Consider the following 24,719-nt stretch of genomic DNA (forward strand, 5'->3'; position numbering starts at 1 on the left):
GGCTCCTTCCTGAGCTGGTTGGCTGCCCAGGCACCATATGTCACCTGGGTTCACCCCTCCTTCCCAGCCAGCAGCAGGGACCATAAGTTCCAGCCGCTGTGGGCCACTAGCAGAGCAGGAGGCTGGCGGTGTCTGGTCCACAGCCAGTGCAGAGTACGGTCAGGGTGCAGCTGCTCGGAGACAGTATAAAGCCTGGCCACGCACACTCTCTTCTTCCACCACCCTCAGCTTGTCCCCATGGAGCCATTGCAAGTAAGTCTTGCCCGGCCTGTGCATTCTTTGCTGGTTACCCCCTCCCTCCTGAAAGATCCCTCCTCTGCCAGTGCGCTGTGGGGACCAGACTGGCCAGCTTACCAAACTAGGAACTTGCTGGCTGCTCTCAACGCTGGATATAACATATAATTGAGATACACATCTCCTAGAACTGGAAGGGACCTTGGGAGGTCATCTAGTCCAGTCCCCTGCCCTCTTGGCAGGACCAAGCACCATCCCTGACATCTATTTGTCCCAATCCCTAAATGGCCTCCTCAAGGATTGAACTCACAATCCCAGGTTTAGCAGGCCAGTACTCAAACTAGGGCCTCCCAGCAGGGCCTCCGCACACCCACCAGTCACCCTTACCCCCCTCCTGCCACAGTGCCAGTCGACCCTGCCACAATGGGACGGGCACTGCTAGTATAATATAAAAGTCAAAATGATAAAACTGAAACAGAACATTTTGATATCGAAACAAAATATGTAGATAATGGCTTATTGAAAACATCAGTGAGATTGAGATTCTCCTGGGAAATGTTTCCATTTCTAATTGTAACATGTTGTTTGGAAAATTTTTGACCAGTGCTACATGAAACTGAAACGCTTTTTTACAGAATTTCTTCCTACAAGTGAATAAGGACCCAGTTGTTTGTTTTCTGTAGACTTGCTCTCAGGAACAGGGCAGCACGCACGCTGTTCTTGCTTGCAGGGTTGCTCATGAGTGCTAGACTGCAGGCTTTGAACTGCAGCATTTGCTAATGTAGGGGAACCCCCACGTAGACCTGCAGAAAGACAGACAAGGAAGAAAGTCGAGGCAAACTTAGGGCCCACCAAAACTGGCAGCATGATCCTTTAAGTAACTTTTCCAATGGAGTTAAGTGCTTTGCAGTTTCATTTTGAAAAGATGAAAATTGCTGTGACTTTTTCTCTGGTTTCTGTGCAAGGCTCTGGAAAGAGCACTGCACGAGACTCTTGCTTGATGTTTTAATGATGTTGCAAAAGAATCCATTGAGGGAGAGAGACTCACAAATTTAACATCTTCTAAATGCTCATTTATTTGTTCAATAACAGAGGGTACAAGGCACATTAGTGGTAATAGCTTCTCTCTTACTTCAGGCTCACCCTGTAGCATTCTTGAACCGTTTAGATGTTCATTCCGCAGAAGAAGAAAGCTGATTCCATTTACAGTATAGTGAATAAAGAATCAGGCAAAATTCCCATTTCTCCCATCTCACTTGTCCAGAAAATACAGCATTTTTTCAGTGGAGTGGGATCCATCAGCACCTGTGTTGTGTGTTTGTTCTTCGCAAAGTATTGGTAAATTAGAGTAAATTTATACAGTGCCCAGAACACACACAGACAGTGCCTAGGACACTGTGTATATTCCAGATGTAGACTTTATTTTAACAAATAAATGGAATGTTACTGTTTTAATAGGGACTTTTATTTTGGCTATCTGACAATAACTATATAATGTACAAGTGATTAAAAGTGGGTGCAGAATTAGCTTCTTTTTCTTCCTGTGTGTTTTTTGAGTTATATTTGCATTGTTTCCTTCCTGTTAGCACTGCTGAGCTAATAAGTACTATGATCGAGTGAGATGGATTCCATTCTGGATCAAATAGTCAGCTAAATTCTGAGCCTTGAGTCTTTAGTATTAATGATTCTGGAAAGAGGGAACAAAGCTAGATCTTCTAACTGCATGTTGTTAGGAGAATCATCTTTTGATGTATGTGTTTAACAAATTGAACTGTGGATATTCTTGTATGAGAAAATCAATACAGAGGAGCTAGAGGTAGGCTGGTATTAAGTGATGGTTAACTATCAGGTGTCAGGAGATCCAAGTTCTATTCTTATGACTGACACAGACTTCTTGCATGATCTGGGGCAAGTAAACTCATCTCACCAAGTCTCAGTTTCCTCATCTCAGTAAGGAGGATAAGAAAAATTACTTCAGCACCACAGGCATTTTGAGCTTTAACCCATTCACATTTGTGGAGGGATCTGGGATCCGTAGGTCAGAGTTTCTAGAAAAGTGTGCATTCTGCAATGTGTGATTACTGGAGTTGCACATGATGGCAAGAATCGCACCTTCAGAGAGACAGAGAAATTACCTTCATTGGATGTAGAGGGCAGGGGAAGTTTGACAGAATGCTAAAGCACGAAAAGATTGCGTGCACTCCTGATTTAGCCTTGGAGCTCTGACCTTTGAAGCAACCTTCACCTTCAGACAGTCAAAGAGATTGGTGCATGCTTGTATAAAAATGTGTTTTCAGGTGGAAAGTGTTCAGTTTCCATGGCCGCCCAGCCCAGGGGATTTCAGTCTGTAGCCCACTCGTGAATCAACTTTCTCAGTTCTGGGGGAACAGCCCTCTCCCCTTGACCATGCATGAGGAATATAATCTATGACATTCCATGTTGCTCTTCTATTGAAACCCATCCTACACACGTGGGAGCTGCCCTGTCCTGGGCAGGAAGCTGGGAGCCGGGGAACATGTATTAAATCTTCATATTAAATTAGTCTGTGGGTTGTATTGTGTAATAAACCACATCTGTTGTAGTATCAAGGGGCTGAGCGCCCATGTTGCTATAATCACATTATTCTTTTCTACTCTGCACCACTTCCACCCTAATTTTAAGCTGGGGAAGGACTCTCCTTGGTATTATAGGGGAATGAAACCTTGAGTTTGTTCATTCCAGCTCTTCCTGAGGGATCTTAGCCCAGAATGGACGCCCTGGCCATAGGATGAGAGAGGAGAATTTATTCTCCTTTAAATTTGAGACTCTTCTAAGCAAAAGCTGTTGACTTTCTCATATTGTGCAAATGTGCATTGCTGTTATCAAGACAATAAAGGGTAAGTGGGGTGATCTCTGCTCCTGTGGAGCAGTCAGATGGTTACATTACACAATCTTCTAGAACATCTTGTAGCAAATACATGGGTTATATTAAAAGTTGCAATCATATCATTTTTAAAGCAAATTGCTGACCTTATGCAGTGGAATCAGCTTTATTGAATTTCGCCAAAAATGCGTTTATAATTCCCCCTCTGCCCCTGCATACACATGATATTCATGTCCTTGCTGTCCATGTGGAAATGTCCCTTTTTATGGTGATAAACAAAATTAAATTTGTCTTTGCCTCTGCTGCCCTACCTCACCTTTGAGATTCCATGGACGGGTGGGGAGGGGTGCCAGTAGGTGGCCTCACTCCACGGGGAGGCTGGGCTGCGTCCCTGCACAAAGAGATTAGATATAGTACTATGGCTCACAGGCCACTGAACAAATGACATATCTAAATCTTTCTTGTTGGCAGAAATCTGTAGTGCCATGGAAACACTTCATATTTAGGAGGCAGCTCAAGTATAAGACAGGTGTAGCGCAGGTATTTTCTAGGAATGTTAAGGCAAGAGAATATGTAAAACATTAATTTTGATTTTAAAATGCCTTCAGTTTGCGACTAAGCACTTTCTAATTACCACACACGACAAAGAATAAAATCCACAAATCATTATTGACATATTCTCATAATATCACAATTATGCTCCTCCTCAGTAATAAACTATAATAATCCCTCAGCCTCCTCCCTGACTTCCTGAAGGAAAAAAATACTTTGCAATATGTCCAGGATGTTAACAAATTTATACCCTGAACTTTGAAAGTGATTTAGACATTGAACAAACATTAGCTAATCCTCAGAACACACTGTGTGGAAGCAAAGCTTTATTTTCTATGCTCCTTTCTGGTGGTATTTCCTTATCTAGTGAGCCCTTTTCATTTTTAAAGTATTTTGCAAGTGTTAATCCCCTGGGTCAGGTGTGGGCAATAATTTTTGATGAGTGGGGAGGAACTCCAACGTTTCGGTAAGTGATCTAGGGCCACATTTTTCTGTGGAGGGGCTGTGGGATCTGGGACAGAAGCTGGGTGCAGAGGGGAGCCCGAGGTGGGGGTCTGGGTGCAGGCAGGCCTGCTGACAGAGAGGCGGCAAAGGGGGCAGTTGCACCTGGGCCTGGAGCTCCCAGCCATTGCCAGTGTTACTACAACAGTGACAGGAGCCGGAGCCCTGGGCCCACTTGAAACATTGTGAAAGTGCCACTCCATGCAGCTCTGAGGGCTGGAGGTGGGGGCCGGAGGACACAGCACCCTGTTCTGGATGGTGCTAAGGGCTGACTGCTCTCAGGCCCACCCCTTCTGCTTGACACTCTGACCTTTCTGAAGGCACAGAGTGCCCCCCCTCCAACACCTTGCCCCTGGACCTGCAGGGGATGTTGGACCTGTTGGGTTCATAATAGGGTGTGGGGTCTGAGAGGGAGTTGTGACCTGGGGCAGGGGTGGGGAAAGAGGGTGCACAGGGTTTGGGTGGTGACATGGTGCAGAGGATTGGAGTGCAGGATCTGGGAAGGGATATGGGTCCAGGAGAGGATTCTGGGCTAGGGAAGAAATATAGGACAGGGTGCAGGATTTGGAAGGGAGTTGGAGTGCGGTGCCAGAGGCAGGCTGTGACTGGGAGGTGCTTACCTTAGCAGCACTGCCAACAGCCGCAGACTACCAAACTCTCTGCACTATGGGGGAGACTTTGCATGCTGCTCCCACCTCAGCGAAATCTGTCACCTTCTATTGGCAGGTTTCCAGTCAGTCAGCGCTGAGAACTATGCTGCACACACACACTCCTTGCCCCCAAGCAAACTCTCTCAGCTCCCATTGGCTGGTTTCAATCCAAAATAAGCATGCAAAGCTCTCCCCCAAGTCATGGGCCAGATCTGGCCTCTGGGCCATATCTTATCTGCCCCTCTTCTGGACACTGCTGGGAAGTAAGGGGAGAGAAAAGTATTATCATCCCAATTTTTACACATGAAGAAACTGAGATACAGAGATTAAGAAGGAGTCATTGTCCCAGAGCAGGAATGAGAATTGAGGATTCCTGGCTCCCAGTCCTGAACTTTGACCACTGTGTTGTGTGAAGGTGCCAGTATAAATCAAATTGATGGTATTGGGACAGCATCATTTCTCAGATTCTTTTTATATATTCCTTCTGCAGGCCCCAGCTTCGTTTGTAGTTGTATTCACCACAGTCCAAACTGAATCATGTAAGTAGATGAAAGGGCAGGCTGTCTCTACAGTGCTTGGCATTTGCCACTTTCTGGTACATTTTCCCCAATCCCTCTCTTTGTTTCGTTTTGTTTTTTTATGATATTTAAAAGACCATTTTTTCACATGTTAAGTAAAGGATATCCCTGCTCCCACTCCGACAGTAACCAGGCGCGTGCAGCTGTTAAACCCAGAAATATAGAATACATGTTTAAAAGATGACTCTGAATGTGTTTAAAAAGAGCGAGAGAGGAGTTTAGAGGAACCAAAAAATAGCAGCTTCCATTACAGTAATTAAATGGCAGCATTTAACCTATCAGGCTGTTGCGTGTATATGAGAGGCGAGCAGAGAGCTGCATTTGAAATGATCACTGTATTCCTTGGGGAATGGAGCAGTTAAATAATTTGTTTGTGAGGTGTGAGTTCAGCGGAGTGTGTGCATGCGTTAGGAGCTGGGGAGAGAAGGGGGTGGCAGCTATGTGTTTACAGAAAATACTCTGGAGGTTGGTATCTACTAGTACATGTGTGCTGTCAATAAGAACACAAGTAGCTGTTGCCTGTTGGTTTAAGTTATCAGAAGAGTCAGGGCTTCACCTGGTCCCAGCTATTGCATCATAAAGGCAAAACTTGCTTCATGCCAGGCCGCCTGGGACAGATAAGAGGAACTGCTAAAGCAAATCAGGGAGAAAATGGGGGGAAGAAGTGAATGGAGTCATTCTGATGAATTTCATATACTGCAGTGACTGTAAAGGGTAAGTTGTTCTATCCGGTCATTGGACTTGGCACTCAAGAACGTGGAGGTAGGAATCCCAAGGGAACAAGGTTGAAGCAACTGCATTGAGGTTTGCCATTTAAACATCACATCAAACAGCACCTCACCCTGCAACAGAGAGTGGTCCACCCGTGCCTGGCATCATTCCTACACGTGGAAGTTGTAGCTTGCAGATTGATACAGAATGACAGGGATCACCAAAGCGTGTCCTTCCTGCTCCTTTTATCAGTGAGTCCAGCTCTGTGCAGATAACGGGGAAGCCATTTGTGCACCCCTCTGTACCAAGAGAGAATGTTTGTTAGTGTTTTGGCCCTGGTTAAGTGGGATATTTCCTGTTTAGTGCCATCTAGGGTCTGTCTGCCTCTTCTCATTCCCCCCATTGTATGTTAAAGATGTTTCATTCATCTGGAGAGTGTTTCCAGACACCAAAACTTCAAGACCTGCCCTCACACAGTGTGAAAGGATATTGGAAAATCTCCAGCTGCCATATCATCCAGTCTAGTATATATTCTCAGTAACATACAACTGTTCCTCAATATTCGTGCCAGTTTTTAAGTGAATTTACTTTGATGCTGTTCTAACCTTTCTTTTGTTCGTTTTCTGCAAAGATTCCAGGCAATGAGTTCACTGGAGGAAAACAGCCACCATTCATGGAAAGCAAATCTTAGTCACAATTGAGTGTTCACCACAGAAACCTGATTCTAATAAAACATTAAGACTTCTTATTACACAAGTATGAAAACTCTGGAGGTATATTTGGCATGGCAGTTGTAACCCTAGAGAATCATGTTTTGCGTACGCCCAGAGAGAGGAATGATGAAACTCCTCTTATATCTTACCACTCCAGTACACTGTGTGCATATGTGTGGTCTCCATAGTATTTTCCACTGCTGAGTTATTTTTACTATTGTTAGTGTGATTCGTCTTTTGGGCTTTTCGTGCAGGCTTCTTTAGTTTTCTGTAGAAGTCTGATGAGTTGGAAAAGTGCTGAAGTATCATGCTGGAAAAAAAAATACTCTTGTGACTCAATTGAACATTTTCCATTAGATTTACGTGTCCTCTGTATTTTCTGTCTTCCCTTCTCCTTTATTACAACTAAGTACATGTGGCCAAAATACAAAATTTTGTTTCTTTAAAGTTCATCTGGTACGATTTCTTACCTGAGATCAGTGTCCTGTGTGATGAAGATAGATGGTTGTTTTCTAAATGCACACAAGGTAACCAACAGAATTGTGAAGGGCAAGTAGATATTATAATTTTAAAATAACAAAGTGGCATTACCTATTTCAGCACTTTTATTGGCACCATCAGCCTTTAATTTTACAGGTGGCTAGCTTTGTACTAACATTCAACAAACATTGTTTTAAGGGCATTTAAAAGATGTATCTAAACCAAAAAAAAAAAAGTGGGGGGAGGGGGATAGGGAAGAGGGGCGATTTGTAATCTGTAATGAATACTGACTGCCACACCTCTTCAGATTAATATATTGACATGTCTCTCACTTTAAGGACGATACAAATCAAACATGCCATAATAATACCTACCACTTAGTTGGATTTGTCCTTATCAAGTTAATCCCTTCAACACACTAATGAAGTACACATGTATACATCATTATACCCGTATTATATCTGGGAAGATTGAGGCAGAAAGATGAGGTGACTTGCATGAGGCATAGAGGGAGTCTGTGATAGAGAAGGATTTAGAACTCTCTAGTTCCTGGATTCCAGGGGCAGTAGTAAGTAATTGTGCTTACTCCCATCATAGAAAAAGCTCCTGATGTAAGGAGGGCTTTAAAACCCATGGCAGTATTGTATGTGACTGTGTGCCTTGGGTGCATCTCATTACCTGTTGCACCCTTTAAAAGGGTCACCAGTTACACCATTCTGTATTTTTTATTCTCGGCATTAGATGAGGCTGATTTGTTTATTTGGTTCATTTGTGAAGTTTAAAATATTAATAGTAACAGAGGCGGTTGGTAACATCAAGGCAAATGCATTCCAGTCAATCTTAGGCTGTAGAGTATTCCCTCATAGCCACTGTGTAAAATATGCCAGATGCCCTTGCCTGAGGCACCATCAGAAATTCTAGAGTAAAATAAAGAACTAGAAATGGCAACTGAAGACAAGATTGCTCATTCTTTTATGCAGAAATTAGAAACATACCTAGTGTTGCCCAGGTCCAGGGGTGGCAGGGGCCACGTGACCTGCCCGTGACTTCTCCTAAGGGCCAGCTGGGGCAGGAGGGCCATGCATGCTGCCCACCAGCTATTCCCCAGGGAAGAACCCTGGAGCAAAGTGCAGGAATGTGGCCTGGTCAGCATCTGCTTCCCTGGGGCAGTAGGGTCTGCATAACAGCCAGCAGCTGCTCCACATAGCAGGCTGGAGCGGCAGGGGGCTGTGCTGCTGGCTGGCAGCTGCTCCCTAGAGCAGACCAAGGTGGCAGGGGCCATGCTGCCCTCTTGTGGTTATTTGTGAGTATAACAGTCCCCTGTGCTTGCTGTGCCCGGGTTGTCATTCATGAGTATAGCTGTCAGTGCTCTCACACACCTCCCTTTCCTTGTGACGGGAAGTAATCCTATTCCACACACATGCCAGTGTCCTGGCACAACCAAATCCTCAGCATGCTTTAAGTTATGAAAAGAGGAAGCTGCATACAAAGTTTGGTGGTCCTAGCTGTTACCCTTTAGAAGGAGTTCTTGAACAACCAGACTCTCAGATAACCACACAGGCCCACAAACTCACTAAAATATATAGTAGATTCTGCTATATCACAGATGTTAAATGATTCTAGGAAGACATCTCTAATATTTCTGTGAGAGTTATTACTCTGAAGACTTAGATTTCAGGGTCTGGAATTTCATACTAGTCTTCCAGTCCCCCAAGTCAACATGAATTTTCTGATCCAAATTAATTCCAAGTTTTTCGAGAGATGCTGTTCCTTGTGGTTTAAGTAGTTAAATTCATATGAGAAACTGGACTTTTTATAGACATTTATGAAGTTTGCGGACACTTGAATAGTGAACTCCAGAACCACTTTCCAGCAAAGGAATCCTGATTGAGAGTTAACCAAACCAGTCACTCTATAAAATGATGCTTCTCTCTACCATTAAAAATTTTTCCTCTTCTAGTTAATTTGGGCATCCTTGGGAACTTTGAAGAAAGGTCTGTATATGGCCAATAATTCTTGTAGCCATAACTGTTGGAGGCCAGTGCCTTCAGTTTTCAGTGTTGGAAGCAAGCCACCATGCAAAGAGGAAGTCTTCGGAGTTGGCCATTGAGCATCCGACACCTCAGTCCAGGAACCACTTGAGTTTTTACTTATGCTGGAGCTCCCTTGCAATAGCAATGGAGCTATTTGAGTCTCCTGCTACCTCCTGCAGGGCAAGGCCTCCAGAGTGCCCCATCTTCTTCTGTGCTAGAACTTTGTAGTTATGTTAATCCAACAGCCTAAGTCCTGAAGGGATCAGCATGGCAAATTGTGCCTTAAACTGCAACTGTCTGTTGTGGGTCAACTCATATGAGTTGAAAACATCATTTAATATTTTGATTCTAACTTGATTGCTTTTTTTTGTGTTTCTTGATTTTGAAAGAGACACTCAAACTTTTCTCTCCATAGCCCCAAAGGCTGATATTTTCTCCTGTCCCACCCTGAAAAAAGCTGTATCAGATTGTACATCAGCCAAACATCAGTACGATTCTAATCATTGTCTGCTATTAAATATCTTTTAAGGATTTACTTAAGGGTGGATATTTATTTTGTGCTTAGGAACTTTATGAACTTTTTCCAACCTTTCTGTTTCTTGTTAAGATTGGCAGCCACACAGCTTTCTATAGTTAACTTTTCTAACATAAGATTTGGTGAGGGTTATCCACACCCATTGATATTACAGGTAGTTAATATGTATGCTCTGTGGACTAAAAATTATCCACATGCCAGAGAAGTGAGCCATACATAGCAAGAATTAATTGCCCTTTCCTCCTGGATACTTTAGAACATGAGTTCTTAATGTGGGCCCCACTTTAGCAAAGAACAGGTTTTGTGGACTGTCTTCCAATCTCATTTCAGTCACACAGCATCCCTGTGACAATTACAGCAATTGCTTACCAGAAAAAGTAAGGGTAGGAAAATATTGCTGTAATTTCATTGTGTTTAATGCAATTACCTTTTTGCCTGGAAAAAAAAATCCAACCAACCAACTGATCATGCTGTGTCATTATCTGATCTTAATGTCGTCTTCCTCTCCCATGCATTGTTGTTATGTATCCTTTGTATTGCGATAACATCAAGGATAACCGTTGATGGACTGAGGCCCTGTTGTGCCTGTTTTTTTCCAGGCACGGAACAAGATTCCCTGCACCAAAGAATTTATACTTTTAGTAAATAACAAGAAAAAGCAGGTGGATATGCAAATCATTGGAGTCCTTCGTCTCCACTGCTCTCTCCATATACGTACCTGTTTGCTGTCGGGTTCCCTTCTCTCCTGAATGTATGTTGTAGCTCTTTGATTCCTGAACATGCTACCCAATCACTAGCTACCCTTTCCTCTTATTCCAGCTCCCTTCATATGTTGTCCAGATACCTGCTTCCTTGATAATCTGTTCACTGTCTCCCCATTGCATACTTTCTGGTTCACTGCTCTTCTGATGTCTGATGGGGCCTCTGGGCACTACTGTAATACAGAGAAAATAATGAGGAGGGAGGAGGAGCCAGCACCATGTGACTTCCCAGCTGTCCATGTGCATGGACTTACAAACCACCATATGCAAGTTAATGTTTTGGCACTGGAATTAGCTGCTAGGTGCATCAGGTATCCATTTCTATGAATACAGACTCCTGATTCCAAGGAGGTATAGTAGTAGTGAATTCCAAGGAGTTGGTAGCGAATATTTGTATTATGAGAGCATTAGGCTATTTGGTTCGCATCTAGCCTACTCCATTATCTGGGCTTTTTAGGGGATGGATTTACATGCTCTCCCTCAAGCGAATATTCCTGAGAATATCTAGACTCGATCATCTTCCATTCTTGGTAAATTACTCTACTTCAGAACTGGCTTCCTGCCATGGACTCCCCTAACCTCCGTGCGGAGCTGTGTTTAACATCATTTGTTATCTTGAAACTCTTGGCTCTGCATGTGGCAGGCTCAGGCCATCACTTCTTTGAGTCAGTTACGCACAGGGAATGACCTGGGCTGCCTCACGTCCCTTTGCTGTGACTTTTGTGTCCAGCTTAGCCAAATATAGTCTCCCTTCCATGCTGAATGAAACCTATCCGTAGTGGGCAGAAACTTCTCCCCTTGCTTGCCCCACAGTGATTCCATTATCAAATTTCTGATGATAGGAATGACAAGCTATAGTCAAGAGACCTAAGAATAAACATACAAAAGATATGGAAATCATAGAATAGAATCATAGGATATTAGAACTGGAAGGGTCCTCAAGAGGTCATCAAGTCCAGTCGTCTGCCTGCATGGCAGGCCAAGCACCATCTATGTCATCCCTGTTAGATTCTCCCTCTGGCTAAATATCAATATAGGCTACACAGGGGTATAGCTCGCTTCTGTCTTGTTTGCTAGTTTTACCACTACCTAAAAAGGCTTAATATGTCTAATATGGTGATTCCCAACCTGGGGTCTGAGGTTATTGCTGGGGATTCATGAAAACTGTAAAAGATAAATAAAAATGATCATAGAAAATAAGTTTTAAACAAATTGCTAAGTTACAATAATTATTTTAAAATTAAATATCTTCCAATAATGTTATTAATTGCTGTCTGAAAATCTGTTGTGGCTTCCATTTTCATTTAATGAAGTGTACATGACAGCTAGAATTGGCTTTGATGGGGGGCGGTGTCCATGAATGGTTTGGTGGGTGGTATTTGGGGATCTGCACTAATGAAAAGGTTGGGAACCACAGGTCTAATAGACAAGTTCCTCCTTGTTAGGAGCTAACTGAGAGACAGGTCCCTGTCTGTTTTTGCATATAGAAATGACATAGAAATATGACTATACTTAGGGACAAAATGTTGTGCATTGTTGTGCTAAGACCATGAGAACTACTGATCGTACCTCATTTGTCTCTGATTCTGATGCTGCTGGGTGTCCTGCCTTTATCATCCTAGTTTTGTCTGATCTCCAGCAAAGCCAAGTGAGCAATTTGTTGGTTTGAAGGTGCTGAATTCAAACTCTGTGGAGGCCTCGATATTGCATCTGGCAGCCTCACAGAATTTTGAAATAGATAAGATCTCTTCAATGACATCACGTAATCAAACCACTTCCTCCTCTTCCATGATTGTTCCCTACACGCAATTTCTGGTGTTTTATCTAATCTAATTTGGGTCCCTGAAATGTATGACTTGCTACTAGAAGCTTTTACTTCAGCTATCCCTCCTTTTTTTCCCTGTGCGGGACAGAGATAACATACTTCATACTGAGAACTCTCTCTGCGTTAGAAGAGGAAGACCTGACCTCTCTAATGACTGGCAAAACTGTGTCTCCTCTCCTTTAAACCACAAATGAAATACATTTTACACTAGCTTATAAGGCTGTGATTTATGCCATGATATGCTTTGCAATAACCCAGTGTCCTTTTGCCTTTGTGCTGATTTTTCTCTCTCCTATATTTAATATATTTTGGGGTATTTTAATACATGAGTATTTACCCAAAATGCCTGTAGGAGATAATGGTCCAAGCTTTTCTGGCTTCTTAAGGGGAGAGCTCTAGCATTTTCTTGTGTGTGCCTCTTTTTTATTTTCTAAATTTGTTTTTCTGGTTTTATTTTTTTGCTGACACCTTTCAAAATAACATTAACAAGGGCATGTTTTAAAATAGAAGATAACTGGAGGAAAACATACACGGTGGGAATGTGTATGTTTCTCTTTCTCTCTGTCTCTCACGTGTACATACGCACACACAACCATTGAATGACCAGTACCAACTTTCTTCACTACATATTTTAACTTCTCACATTTAGAAACAAAGAAGAAAAGTTGCCACACTTGTTCCTGATTTTTCATTTAAAGAGGCTCTCAACCAGCAGCTAGATCCTTCTTGTTTAGGGTGGGAATACTTTAACTGAGTTTTCCAAAAACAGTGCTCCTTTCATGATAATATTTAATCAGTAGAAAATAGGGAGGCTTTAGTTTGTTTGTTTAGTATTTAACCAAGTGAATAAGGTAGATTGGGGTGGGGGGTAGGGACCGGACCCATAAACAAGGTGATATATAATATTTTTTTCGTTCTCCTTTTAAATAAATACCGATCAGCTTTATGTTCAGAGACAATAGGAGCCGTTGGCTTAAATTTGCAGTTTACTGTATTTATGGCTGTAATATCAAGGTGCTGCCGTCGTAATTTCATGCCCCAATGAGAAGAGCAAGGTCGAAGCAAATGCTTCCATCGGCATCTGCTAACACACTAACTCATAAACAAGGCCTGGCTGGATCAGGTGGCACGGAATAATACAGGCTAATGAAATACAGCACAGCTTTCCATTACTGTTAGTTTTTACAGTGTCGTCATTACGTGTAATTTATGTTTAAAAAATTCAATTTTATACAAGGCTCTGGGAAATAGGGGTCTGCAGGTCACCCAACGACTTTTAACGGCTCCAAGAGTCCTTATTGCATTCCACTGTTCCAACAAAATGTTAATAATAAATAAAAATTTCCCCTCTTTTTTACTTTTTCTGCTTTCCCTGACTAAGGTCTCTTCAGCTGCCTTTTTAATTTGGAGCACTTTAAAGAGAGTTTGGGGATTTCAGGTGTGTGGGGGTATCTCCCCCCATACACTCTGGTATCTGGGGAGGCAGCAACAGCCTGGTCAGTCTCCCTGTGTCCATATATCAATCACTCAAGGTCCTGTAAATGGAGTAAACACAGTTGAGGAGAGGGAGATACTTAACAACCTCTCTCCCAAACCCTCACCCTGTGACACGGCCCTTCTCTCTTTCATTACACTTCATTTTATAATAGACTCCAGAAGCCCAGGAAGAGAAACTGCTGCCAGGGTTTTTAAATGTGAAATAAGTGCCATTTTTAACCCTTTACTCCCTCAGTGCTCAGCTAAATATTTAGTTTTGTGCTGTCAGTCGGGTTTTCTTTTAATTTCGTCCAAGATAAATGAGAGGAGAGTCCCATTGTCACGTTAGAATGCTGCTCAAACGGATCCCAGCACATTAAACAGTTGCACAGAATATGGCTAGATACATGTATGTGTGTGAAGTTTAGAGTTGTGGAACAGTGCTGTAGATTATTAAAGCTGAAATAATCCAAAGCACTTGAAATTACTTTGAAAACTATTTTACTTTTTTCCTTTCTCTGCTTGACAATTAACCTAGACTGGTCATTATCTTCTTGATGTTCAGGTTCCTGTGTGCTTGTACAATGCTGGAGTTGCAGGTGCATCTGGGAAATGTTCACACCATCCAAGTAAACGACTTCATTTAAATAAAGAAAAAAAAATCACAGGGATGTTTTTATTGACTTTGGTAAAAACCTGATATTGACCAGATGTTGGCCTTTTATCAAGGGCTGATGGAAGAAGGCTTAGTAGACAGTGCTTTTGACCCCAGTGAAATGTATATAATTCTATGAACTTTTTCAAAGGATTGCATGTTGAAGGAAGGCATCTTGATTAAAAAGACCCAGGTATTAAGGCACGGGTTCTGACTCTGAACAGATGGAATCATTAATGTACATCAGATCCCAGGCTGCTTGTGCGTTGATTCATTTAAACTTTCACCATGTGCTTTCATCACTAACAGGTGATGCAGTGGTTTTCAGGAATGGGACACTAATGTTATTTCAGGATACCTGCTGCTAAGTCTTCCTTTCGGTTATGTGATTTGATGCAGACATCATGCAGACAGGTGATTCACTGCACCTGAACAAAGTCAGCTGGTTTTGTTTTGTTCGCTTATTTACCAAAAACAGGGAGGGGGGGCCACAAACCACTGTTTGTTTCTGTAGAAGTGAGCGGGGGCAACAGCCTTTGTGGCTGGGCTGTCAGACAAAAGCTATAATAAAGCCAGCTTTACAAACCAACAAAAGAGTTGTACTCAGCATTTTGTTCTGCTGGGGGAGGGATAATATTTTTCATCCTTTCCTAGTGTGCAGTTTTCTCCCCAAAACTGATTTACCTTTGGAGAGCTAGTAGAAACCCTGTTGGTGGGTGAAGCTCTGGAGAGTATTAAAAATGGTAGTAAAAATACCCACACAGGATGGGGAGTGAACAAAGTGCCCTAAAAGGAGTGTATATTGGAGAGTTAAAAGACTTAATGCCTCATTTAGTCCATCTCCCAGCGAATCCAGGAGTTTTCCCAGTTTTATTTATCTTAGTGTGTTTTCCAGAAAGTGATGGCCTTGTGTTTAAGGCACTGGCTGGGATGCAGCAGATTGGGGGTCTGTTCCCAGCTCTCCCACAGGTGGGCTTCTCTTCAGGTACAGGGCTACAGTGGCACAGCTGCCACAGTGCTTTAGTGAAAACGCTACTCCACTGGTGGTTGAGCATCTTCTGTCAGCATAGTTGGGCCACCTCCCTGAGAGCTCCTAGCTTTGTCAGGGATCTCATCGCCATAGTGCTGCAGGGAGGGTGTGGATTTGTTGTAAAACTGCTCTGCTTAGGCATGTAGGTTTTGTACACCGATGTAGGTCTGTAGATTAGATCTGCTCTATGTGATCTTGGACAAGTCACTTTAATCTTTTTGCGCATCACTTTCCCCTCTGTAAAACTTGGAGGATAGCTATACTTCCCTCCTTCACAGAAGTGTTGCAAAGATAAGATTTTCAGCAAGGCCTCAGGTAATGAATTTTATAAAAGAATCTATGCAGACAGTCTAATTTTATGAGTCCCAAGCAGAGAAACATTCAACATGATAACCTCAATGCAGTGGTAGGGGGTACTGTTACTTCCCAGCTTCATTCTCTAATTTATTTTGAATCTGTCTTTAACTGCAGTTTACAGAGACTGAGTAGTTTTCCTGAAAATCAAAAATGGCAACAAGAGTGAAGTTTCTGAAAGAAAGGCAACAAGACTATCAGAATATAAAGCACCGTTGGTTGTCAGATAATGCAAATCAGTGCCGTCAAACGTAAGAGAAAATTTTAGGTATGAAAATTATGACTAGTTTTTACAAGAATAGTGGCTCTAAGGAGGAATTAGGTAGATTGGCCGGAGATGGGAGGCAGCGGAGGTTTGCATTCTGGAGGGCTGGGAAGACAGTTTCCTCACATCCTTCTCCTCTGCTCAGTCCTTGCTCGGTACCCTCTGTGGTTAGATTATTCCTTGCAGATAGCAATCAACGGGAAGGAAGTGTGTGTCTAATTTGCATGAGATTATTTAAAACAAAAAAAAGGCCTGCATTAGTCAGGGTGATGGTAAACAACGCAAAGAGATGCCTTTTATAATATAGCCGTGGCTCAGCTTTCAAAGCCAAATATAATTCACTTACAATTGGCAGTTTCCTTTATTGTTCCTTTTAACCTTTTGGATTCTGCATGGTCTGATCTTGCTGCAATTCCAGAAGATCTAAAATATTTGCGTTTCAAACTGGGGGGAGGCAAGGGTTGTGAAGGCGGGGGGAATCTTATATTATACTGATGATTCCATTGACACAGTTGTCCCCAAAGACAATCATATTAAACACCAGGCTTTAGAATTAGTGGCACTGTTGTGCGTCCAAGAGAGAGTGTTATATTTGGGTTGCTAAATTCATACTGGATAAGAGAAATGAACACGATTCTGAATGCGTTTTAGATGTCACTCTGATGAGGGGCTATACATTCTTAGTGGGACTTGTGGTGAGAGTAGAATGGGGGAAGCTTGTGAACCCTAGGACTCAAATTGAGGTTTGTTGTCCATGAACCAGCACCAACCCAAGAAGAGTGGAAATAGTCTTCTGCCGTCCTAAATGTGAACACAATGACCTGGTGTCACTTAAACCAGCACTTTGGGCTCTACTGTCTCTGGGTAGTACCAAGACCCTTGGCTTCATTTTGGCTTAGGCAAGCCAGAAGTGACATAGGTGGAGTGGGTTCAAATTTCTTGAATTGGTTGAACAAAAAGCAGACGAACCATCATGGTACATCAAGTCAGGACACTGGGATTAGATGGACTACTGCTCTGCTCCGGTACAGAAATTCCCATGTTCCTATATTAATTATATAAATGTTTGCATTCCCAAGCCTGAAAAAACAATGTTTTACATATCTGAGTTTGGAAAAATCACTGCTGGGATAAGTATGCATGAAACATATTTCAGTGCAAAGTGAATTTTGATGGCTAAATTATATACTCCCTAGAAAAGACTTTTACAAATACATTGTACATTTCTGTTAGGCTGTGTCTACACTTGCATTGCTCTTTCGAAAGAGGCATGCAAATGAGGGAAGTCAAAAATACAAATGGTGTACCAATTTGCGTATCTGACACTTCATTTGCATGTCTTTTTTTGAAATAGCTTCTTTCGAAAGAAGACAACCAGTGTAGACACTGCTCTTTGGAAAGTAAACCCCATCTTTGAAAGAATCCTTCTTCTCTTTTTTTATGCCAAAAGTACATGTTCCCTTTTTTAACTTCCCATTAAAAAAAGGGAAGAAAGATTCTTTCAAAGATGGGGTTTACTTTCGAAAGAGCAGTGTCTACACTGGTTTTCTTCTTTCAAAATAAACTATTTCGAAATAAGAATATACAAATGAGACACCAGATATGAAAATCTGTGCCTCATTTGCATTTTCAATTTACCTCATTTGCATACATCTTTTGAAAGGAGAATGCAAGTGTAGGCACAACCTTAATGTTTGTGAAAAGAGCCAGATTGACAGCTTTCAGTCTCTATGTTTGTTACAATCTTGTTCTCTGTTTATCAATGGGGGACCAATTTGGTAATGTTTTCTGTGATGTGGACATTTATCAACTAGCAATGTGAACAAGATTACTTCATGGAGGGACAGAAGAGCCTCTGGATGGTAGCAGCTTTCACTCACTCCTGACTTGTGCTGGATTCAAACCAGTAACCTAGATATGAAATGCTCCGTATCTCATTACCATTCACATGAGCTTTTCCTTCCCTGTTAAAACAGGATTTTGTGATGGAAATAGTGACACTGTGGTGTGGCTAGTGAGCATGACCAGAATAATGCTAGAAATTTTATCTGTAAAACTTTCTTTTTCCCCAAACACTGTGAATTGCGGGGGGGGGTGAAGGAGGTGGAAACTGAGCATTATTTCCTGTTCTTTTCATAGCCAGAAGATCTCAAGGACGAAGTATCCTTCATAACTTGCTTTATGTTCCTCAATGTTAAATGTTATCATATCTGCTACCTTTGCATGGAATTAGAACAAAATGCCCCTTTTTAGAGAGAGAGACATTTGCAGCCAGCAGCTAATATTGGCTGATGTGTCTGGCTCCAGCTTTATAAAATTCCACGGTTGCTAGTGATCTACAGTGCTGGCATCTGTTTATGCTCTCTCTTCTATTGAATAATTATGAACTGGTTAAAGCAGTTCCCTGCTTATTAGGACTTTGCTTTCTAACTTGGTTTAGATACCATAAATATTGCTTCCGGAACTTTAAAATAGAAATCTGACTTGATATAAAACATCACTTTGTTTTTTATATCTGTTTCCGAGTCATTGTTCTGATGAGACATGCATCCAAGACAGGTACAGTGTGTATGTGTGGAGGGGGCTGTTGTCTGAGCACAACACTGGGAGCCAGGAACTTCAAAATTATAATTTTGTCTCTGACACTGACAACTCTTTGTGGCCTTAGGGAAGTCTCTTAATATTTCTGCAGCTTAGTTTTCCCATTGCAAGAGTAGGGTAATATGTAACATAACTCACAGGACAGTTATGAAGATCAGCTAAGAAATATAAAGCCCTCTGATAATCAGAAGCATTGTCAGTGCTATGTATCACTAAGTAACAGTCCAGAGACAGCCTCAAACATGTACTTTTGGCAGTGTTGTTTGTTTCATGTGTTAGTCTGTTCTGTGCAGATGCACAACATGCAGTCCCATGTCAGATCCCAGGTTAACTTCTTCAAGCCGGAGTAATGCTCTAGGAATCCTGGATATTTTCTGAATTACACTTTACCATGATGTTAAGTGCTCTGGGGGGTAAAGTTCCGAGCATTATATCCAACAGTAGTACCGAGAATACCCATGTGGCAGTACTCTGCTAATCTTGTAGTTAAGAGAAAGTGCTCCTTCTGTTTTCTCCCCCACTCTGAGCCTCAAGCCCTCTGCCTTTCTGACCTCTCTGCTTAGAATAGCTTTCCAAGAGCCAAGTGGACTCTCTTGTCCTCCAGATCTCAACCTCCTTTATTTTATTTTATTTTATTTTATTTATTTATTTATTGCAAGCCCTTTTACTCATCATCACATTCCCAATATTATGACACCTTGTAAAAACACTGCTGTCCTATGTGGTGGTGTGCCTGAGCTAGGCTGTAAGCCACCCTGGGCAGGGGCCTGGCCTTTCACCTGCTTTTGTGCACAGTATGTGGCATTCCACAAACTCTGCACACTCTTCCAGGCCTCACATTGTGGTCTCCATCCTAACATCTTATTGTTTTGTTAGAGCACATTTTCTCCTGTTGAAAAAGCCATCCAGCTGTGCTCACTTCCTTCACAGATGCTGGTCATCATGAATCTTTCAGCTGTTGTTCTTTTTCCCCACTTAGGCCAAATTTTCTCCATATGTTTTGGCCGCTAACAGATGGGTACCTTGGCATTTTCCAGTGACTGGAAAGACTGCACCAAAATGTACCATGTGTGCAGTATGGCTACAGTGAAGTGTGAAATAAAAACCAGGCTGGCCTACAGCAATATAATCAGGCAGCAGTCTGCTGGGACACTGCTAATCTGAAAGTTTGAGCTTGGCCTTGTTTTGATCTGTTTTGTTAGTTTTATTTCCTCCTTACATTCTGTGTCCCATTCATACTAATCACAGTCAGTCCTGATTTTTTTTCTTTTTATTTCTGCATTTGTCATAAAATAAAGCAAATTATTCTCATCTTTGGAAACGATCTAGACTAATTAGTCGTCTAACCCAATAATTAGTTTTTTGTTTCCCTGTCTGTTTTCATGCATTATTGTTAGTTTTTTCCCCCCTCTTTTTTTTTTTTTACACCATTACAGATTAAAATGAGCCACATTTGCAGTTGATGGTGTCTTTTTTTCGGAGGAAGAGTGGAGAATTGCAATAGAAAACTACTTCCAAAGCAGCAATAAACTCAAGGATAAATTAAGGAAATTGAATGAGCCACATTTGGAAGCAGCGCCGAGGCTAATATTCTGTCGCTTAAGGTTAAATTGCAACAGTGGCGGGGGGAGTAATTTCAGTGAATCCAAAATCAGAGAGGTGACGCTGCTCGAATCACCACCAAAATCCTTTTGCAGCTTGAAAGGGTTCTGCCAGGCTTGCAGATTTAATTACAGGCGCATCAAGTGAGTAAAGAAGCTAAACAGAGCTCATTTCCTTTTCTCCCCCAGGACTGACAGATGAAGAAATTGACCTGGCTTTCCAGCAGTCGGGCACTACTACAGATGAGCCTCAGTCCTTGGGTCCTTCCACACAGCTGGTGCCAACACAGTCCCCTCACCTCTTGCCATACAGTAAGTAGCCTCTTGAAAGCACCTGGTCCTATCATTTAATGCAATGATTTTGCTGTCCTATTCCCTATCTGCTTTCTTGCCTCTGTGTTCTTTAAAGATACTAACGTGCAGTTCTGCATCCCAGGAAACAGTGGACTGTGCTGTGGTTTATTCTAGCCAATAGCCCACTTGTTGTCAGAATCGCACCCTGATCTGCTTTAAAAAAACCCTTTTTGATTGTTGATACAAGTGACATAAGTACATAGCAGACACAATTAGAAGGTGGTGCCACACAAAGCAGCTGAAGTACAAACTATATTGGTCCAAAAACTAATAGAGTAAATGGTAGTCTGTTGCTGTCTTATGCTTAGGAATTGTGGTGTAGACAGTAGGGATGTTAACGATTAACCGGTAAGCCTCACCCTAAAGGAATGAGGCTTACTGGTTACGGTTAAATGGGTAGGGGCTGAAACAACCCCTAGCTCCAGCCCCAGGGGAACACTGGCGACTGGTGCTGCTCTGGCCCAGTTGGAGCATCCCTGTCCATGGCACCCTGGCGCCACTGCAGACAAGGGCTGCTCCAGCTGGGCTGGAGCGCCCCCACCTGTGGCGCACCTGGGGTGCCAGGAATGAGGGCTGCCCCACGGCAGTGCCACTCCATGCTGACTGAAGTAGCCCCTTCCAGCCCAGCTGCTCCTCACCTGTTTAATCGATTAACTGGTTAAACCTAGCGTTTAACTAATTAACTCATTAAATGGGATTTTACATCCCTCGTGTAGAGACGTGAACTCTGTTCTTAACTCTGCCACTGACTCGCTATATAGGTCTGAACATGTCCCTTAACCTTTGTAGGCCTCAATTATCCACCCCATCTCTAAATGCTGGGGGGGGTGGGGGAGGGCACTAATACTTCCCTGCCTTACGAGGGATTGATTTATGTTTGAATAGTGGGGTAAAGTCCTTGGATTGAAGGTTCTGTAAAAGTGGCACGTTATTTAGTTTAAATTTTACACTGGAATCCGTACGAGAGTTCTCCTTCACTAGGCAAACTTCTGCTTTTAGGAGTTCATCACAAATTATCCACAAACATACCAAGTTTAATTCTGCTCCACGTTAACTGGAAGACCTACCTCCCATAGGTGACTGATTTTTATAATTGATCCCTTGAGTGGTGGCGTAAGACAGGTGAATAAAAAATTTCAGCAAACTAGATTGTAAAGTCTTCAAGGCATGGGCTGTGTCTTCCTGTGTGTATACATCACCTGGAGCAGCTTTCCAACCGTGTTTGGGCATCTGGGTGCTGTGGCATTACAAATAATAATAAACAATGGTGCATACTTAACTTCGAAAACGTTTTTCCTGGTGTTATCAAATCACAGCCTAGTCTTAAGAAAGATTACAGAATTTCTGTGTATACTGTTTATATTTGGCTCTGTATGTTAAAATACACTCACACTGTTTTCAAAGTCCCAATGGAATCTGTGTTGGCTTAAGATTTACATATACTTTTTGCTAGGTTTGTGTTGAAATGCAAATGTATCTAAGTTCCATACAATAAAAACCAAAGTGCACACAATATTAAAAATCCATCAGGAGGAATTGTTCAGCTCACTTGTGTGGCTGACAGTTTGAAAAGCAGTTAAGAACATACGAATGGTCATACTGGGTCAGACCAAAGGTCCATCTAGCCCAGTATCCTATCTTGTGACAGGCGAACGCCTGATACCCCTTCACTTACCTGCCAAATACCAAGGACTGACCTTCTTATGGCTCCTGCCACTCAGTAGCTCCTAAAACAGTGTTATCATGATAACATTGATCCCTTCTGCTGTTGCAGGTAATGCACCCATCTATCAACATCCTTTCTGTGGGCAAGTGAATAGGGGTGATAAATGGGAGTCAGATGACTTGGCTTCTTTGACTACCTCTCTCACTGATAGCTATGTGATCTTGGTCAAGTCACGTAACCTCTGTGCTTCAGGAGCCCTTTCTGTGAAATGAGGTTAATATTATTTACCTTCCCTTGTAAAGTGGTTACAGATCTTAAAATGAAAAATGCCACGGAAGTGCTAAATGTTGGTGTTATTGCCAAATTGGGCATAAAGGCTATGTCTACACTAGCAGCCCCTTCGAAAGGGAGATCCTAATGAGACACTTTGGGACATGCTAATAACATGCATATTCATTGCAGCGCCTCATTAGCATAATGGCAGCTGCGGCACTTCGAAAGTGATGCTTTTGATCACATGCAGCTTGTCTACACAGGGTCCTTTTCGAAAGGACCCCGCAGACTTCAAAATCCCCTTATTCCTAGAACCAAATAGCAATAAGGGAATTTGAAGTCTACAGGATCCTTTTGAAAAGGACCCCATGTAGATGAGCCGCGCGCAGTCGAAAGCAGCACTTTCGAAATGCCGTGGCCACCATTATGCTAATGAGGTGCTGCATAGTCATGGCAGTGCCTTATTAGCATATCCCAAAGTGTTCCATTAGCATCCCCCTTTTGAAAGGGGAGTGCTAGTGTAGACACAGCCAAAAAGTTTCTATTGCTTGCACTAAACTTGGCTGTTTACGTAGTCCTCATGTTAAGTACAACGCTGTGTAAACACTGTAGCGGGATTCAAGCACAGTTCCACAACCAATACGTTGACCTGCATTAGGTGGCCGTGGTTAATTTATGACACAATGAAGCTCTCACTAAACATGGTCCAAAACAAGCACCTTCATTCTGACATATCCTGAACTTTGGTGAGGTAAGAGGAAGCTTTGGAATTAGAACCCTGCAGTCTGTCATGGGCTGCACAAGACTTCACATTCCCAGTCCCTGCAGACCTTTGAGAAGGGGGACTAAATTATGAGTTTTGTACCTTAGTCTAATCTCTCATGGTCACAGAAAATAACCAATAAACCAGACCTTCTCTGTCTTGGCCAGGGAAATTGTACTTAGCCCCACATTAGTGACATTGGTGTCCAAGTGCAGCTTTAGCTAGCTCAGTTCAGGACCCAGTGCAGGCAGAGCCCCTGCTCTGTTTATGTCATAGGCCAAGTCCGCATTACATTGAAAAATTGGTTTCAGATACACAACTCCAACTATGTGAATTGTTTAGCTAGAGTCGATGTCTCGTAAATTGATTTTTCCTGCCATCCGCACAGCAGGAAGTTCCTTACTCCTCCTGATGTTTTGATTTAACGTGGCCCCAGTATGCATGTTAAGTGGGGTCTGAGAAGATTGACTGCCACCGCATCGATCTTCCTGCAAGTGTGGATGTACCCATAGAGTTCCACTAAAGCCACCAAAAAACAATGAAGAGACACATCAGAAAAACTGGTAAACAATATTAGTGTTGCCAGCCCCCACAGCTTTATCACGTCTGGGCTACGTCTACACTAGCCCCAAACTTCGAAATGGCCACGCAAATGGCCATTTCGAAGTTTACTAATGAAGCGCTGAAATGCATATTCAGCACTTCATTAGCATGCGGGCGGCCGCGGCACTTTGAAATTGACGCGCCTCGCCGCCACGCGGCTCGTCCCGACGGGGCTCCTTTTCGAAAGGACCCCACCTACTTCGAAGTCCCCTTATTCCCATGAGCTGATGGGAATAAAGGGACTTCGAAGTAGGCGGGGTCCTTTCGAAAAGGAGCCCCGTCGGGACGAGCCGCGCGGCGGCGAGGCGCATCAATTTCGAAGTGCCGTGGCCGCCCGCAAGCTAATGAAGCGCTGAATATGCATTTCAGCGCTTCATTAGTAAATTTCGAAATGGCCATTTGCGTGGCCATTTCGAAGTTTGGGGCTAGTGTAGACACGTTCCTCTTTAGCCTCTGGTCTTGGAGTTTTGTGAGTAGGAGAGAATCTCTACTTTTTTAAAGTTTCTGGGTTTCCTGATTGCAGTGACAAGCTTGAAAATGTGTCCCCTAAAGGCTCAAAAATGAGAACTCGAAAGTGTGTTTTGCTTTCAAATCTCATAATTTTGAACCAGTCTTCTGATTTTTCTTTTTTTTTTTGAGACC

General features: G+C 42.6%; 1 protein-coding gene across 1 annotated transcript in view; it reads left to right on the forward strand.

Moving 5' to 3' along the window:
* PEX14 (peroxisomal biogenesis factor 14) overlaps nt 1-24,719 on the forward strand; it is a 119,017-nt gene that overhangs the window by 67,236 nt on the left and 27,062 nt on the right. Inside the window, exon 4 of the mRNA XM_074975590.1 lies at nt 20,608-20,730. Within this exon, the coding sequence (XP_074831691.1) occupies nt 20,608-20,730 (123 nt within the window). The remainder of the gene's footprint in view (nt 1-20,607; nt 20,731-24,719) is intronic.

Source organism: Carettochelys insculpta, chromosome 23, assembly GCF_033958435.1.
Source record: "Carettochelys insculpta isolate YL-2023 chromosome 23, ASM3395843v1, whole genome shotgun sequence".
In the NCBI taxonomy this organism is placed as follows: domain Eukaryota; kingdom Metazoa; phylum Chordata; order Testudines; family Carettochelyidae; genus Carettochelys; species Carettochelys insculpta.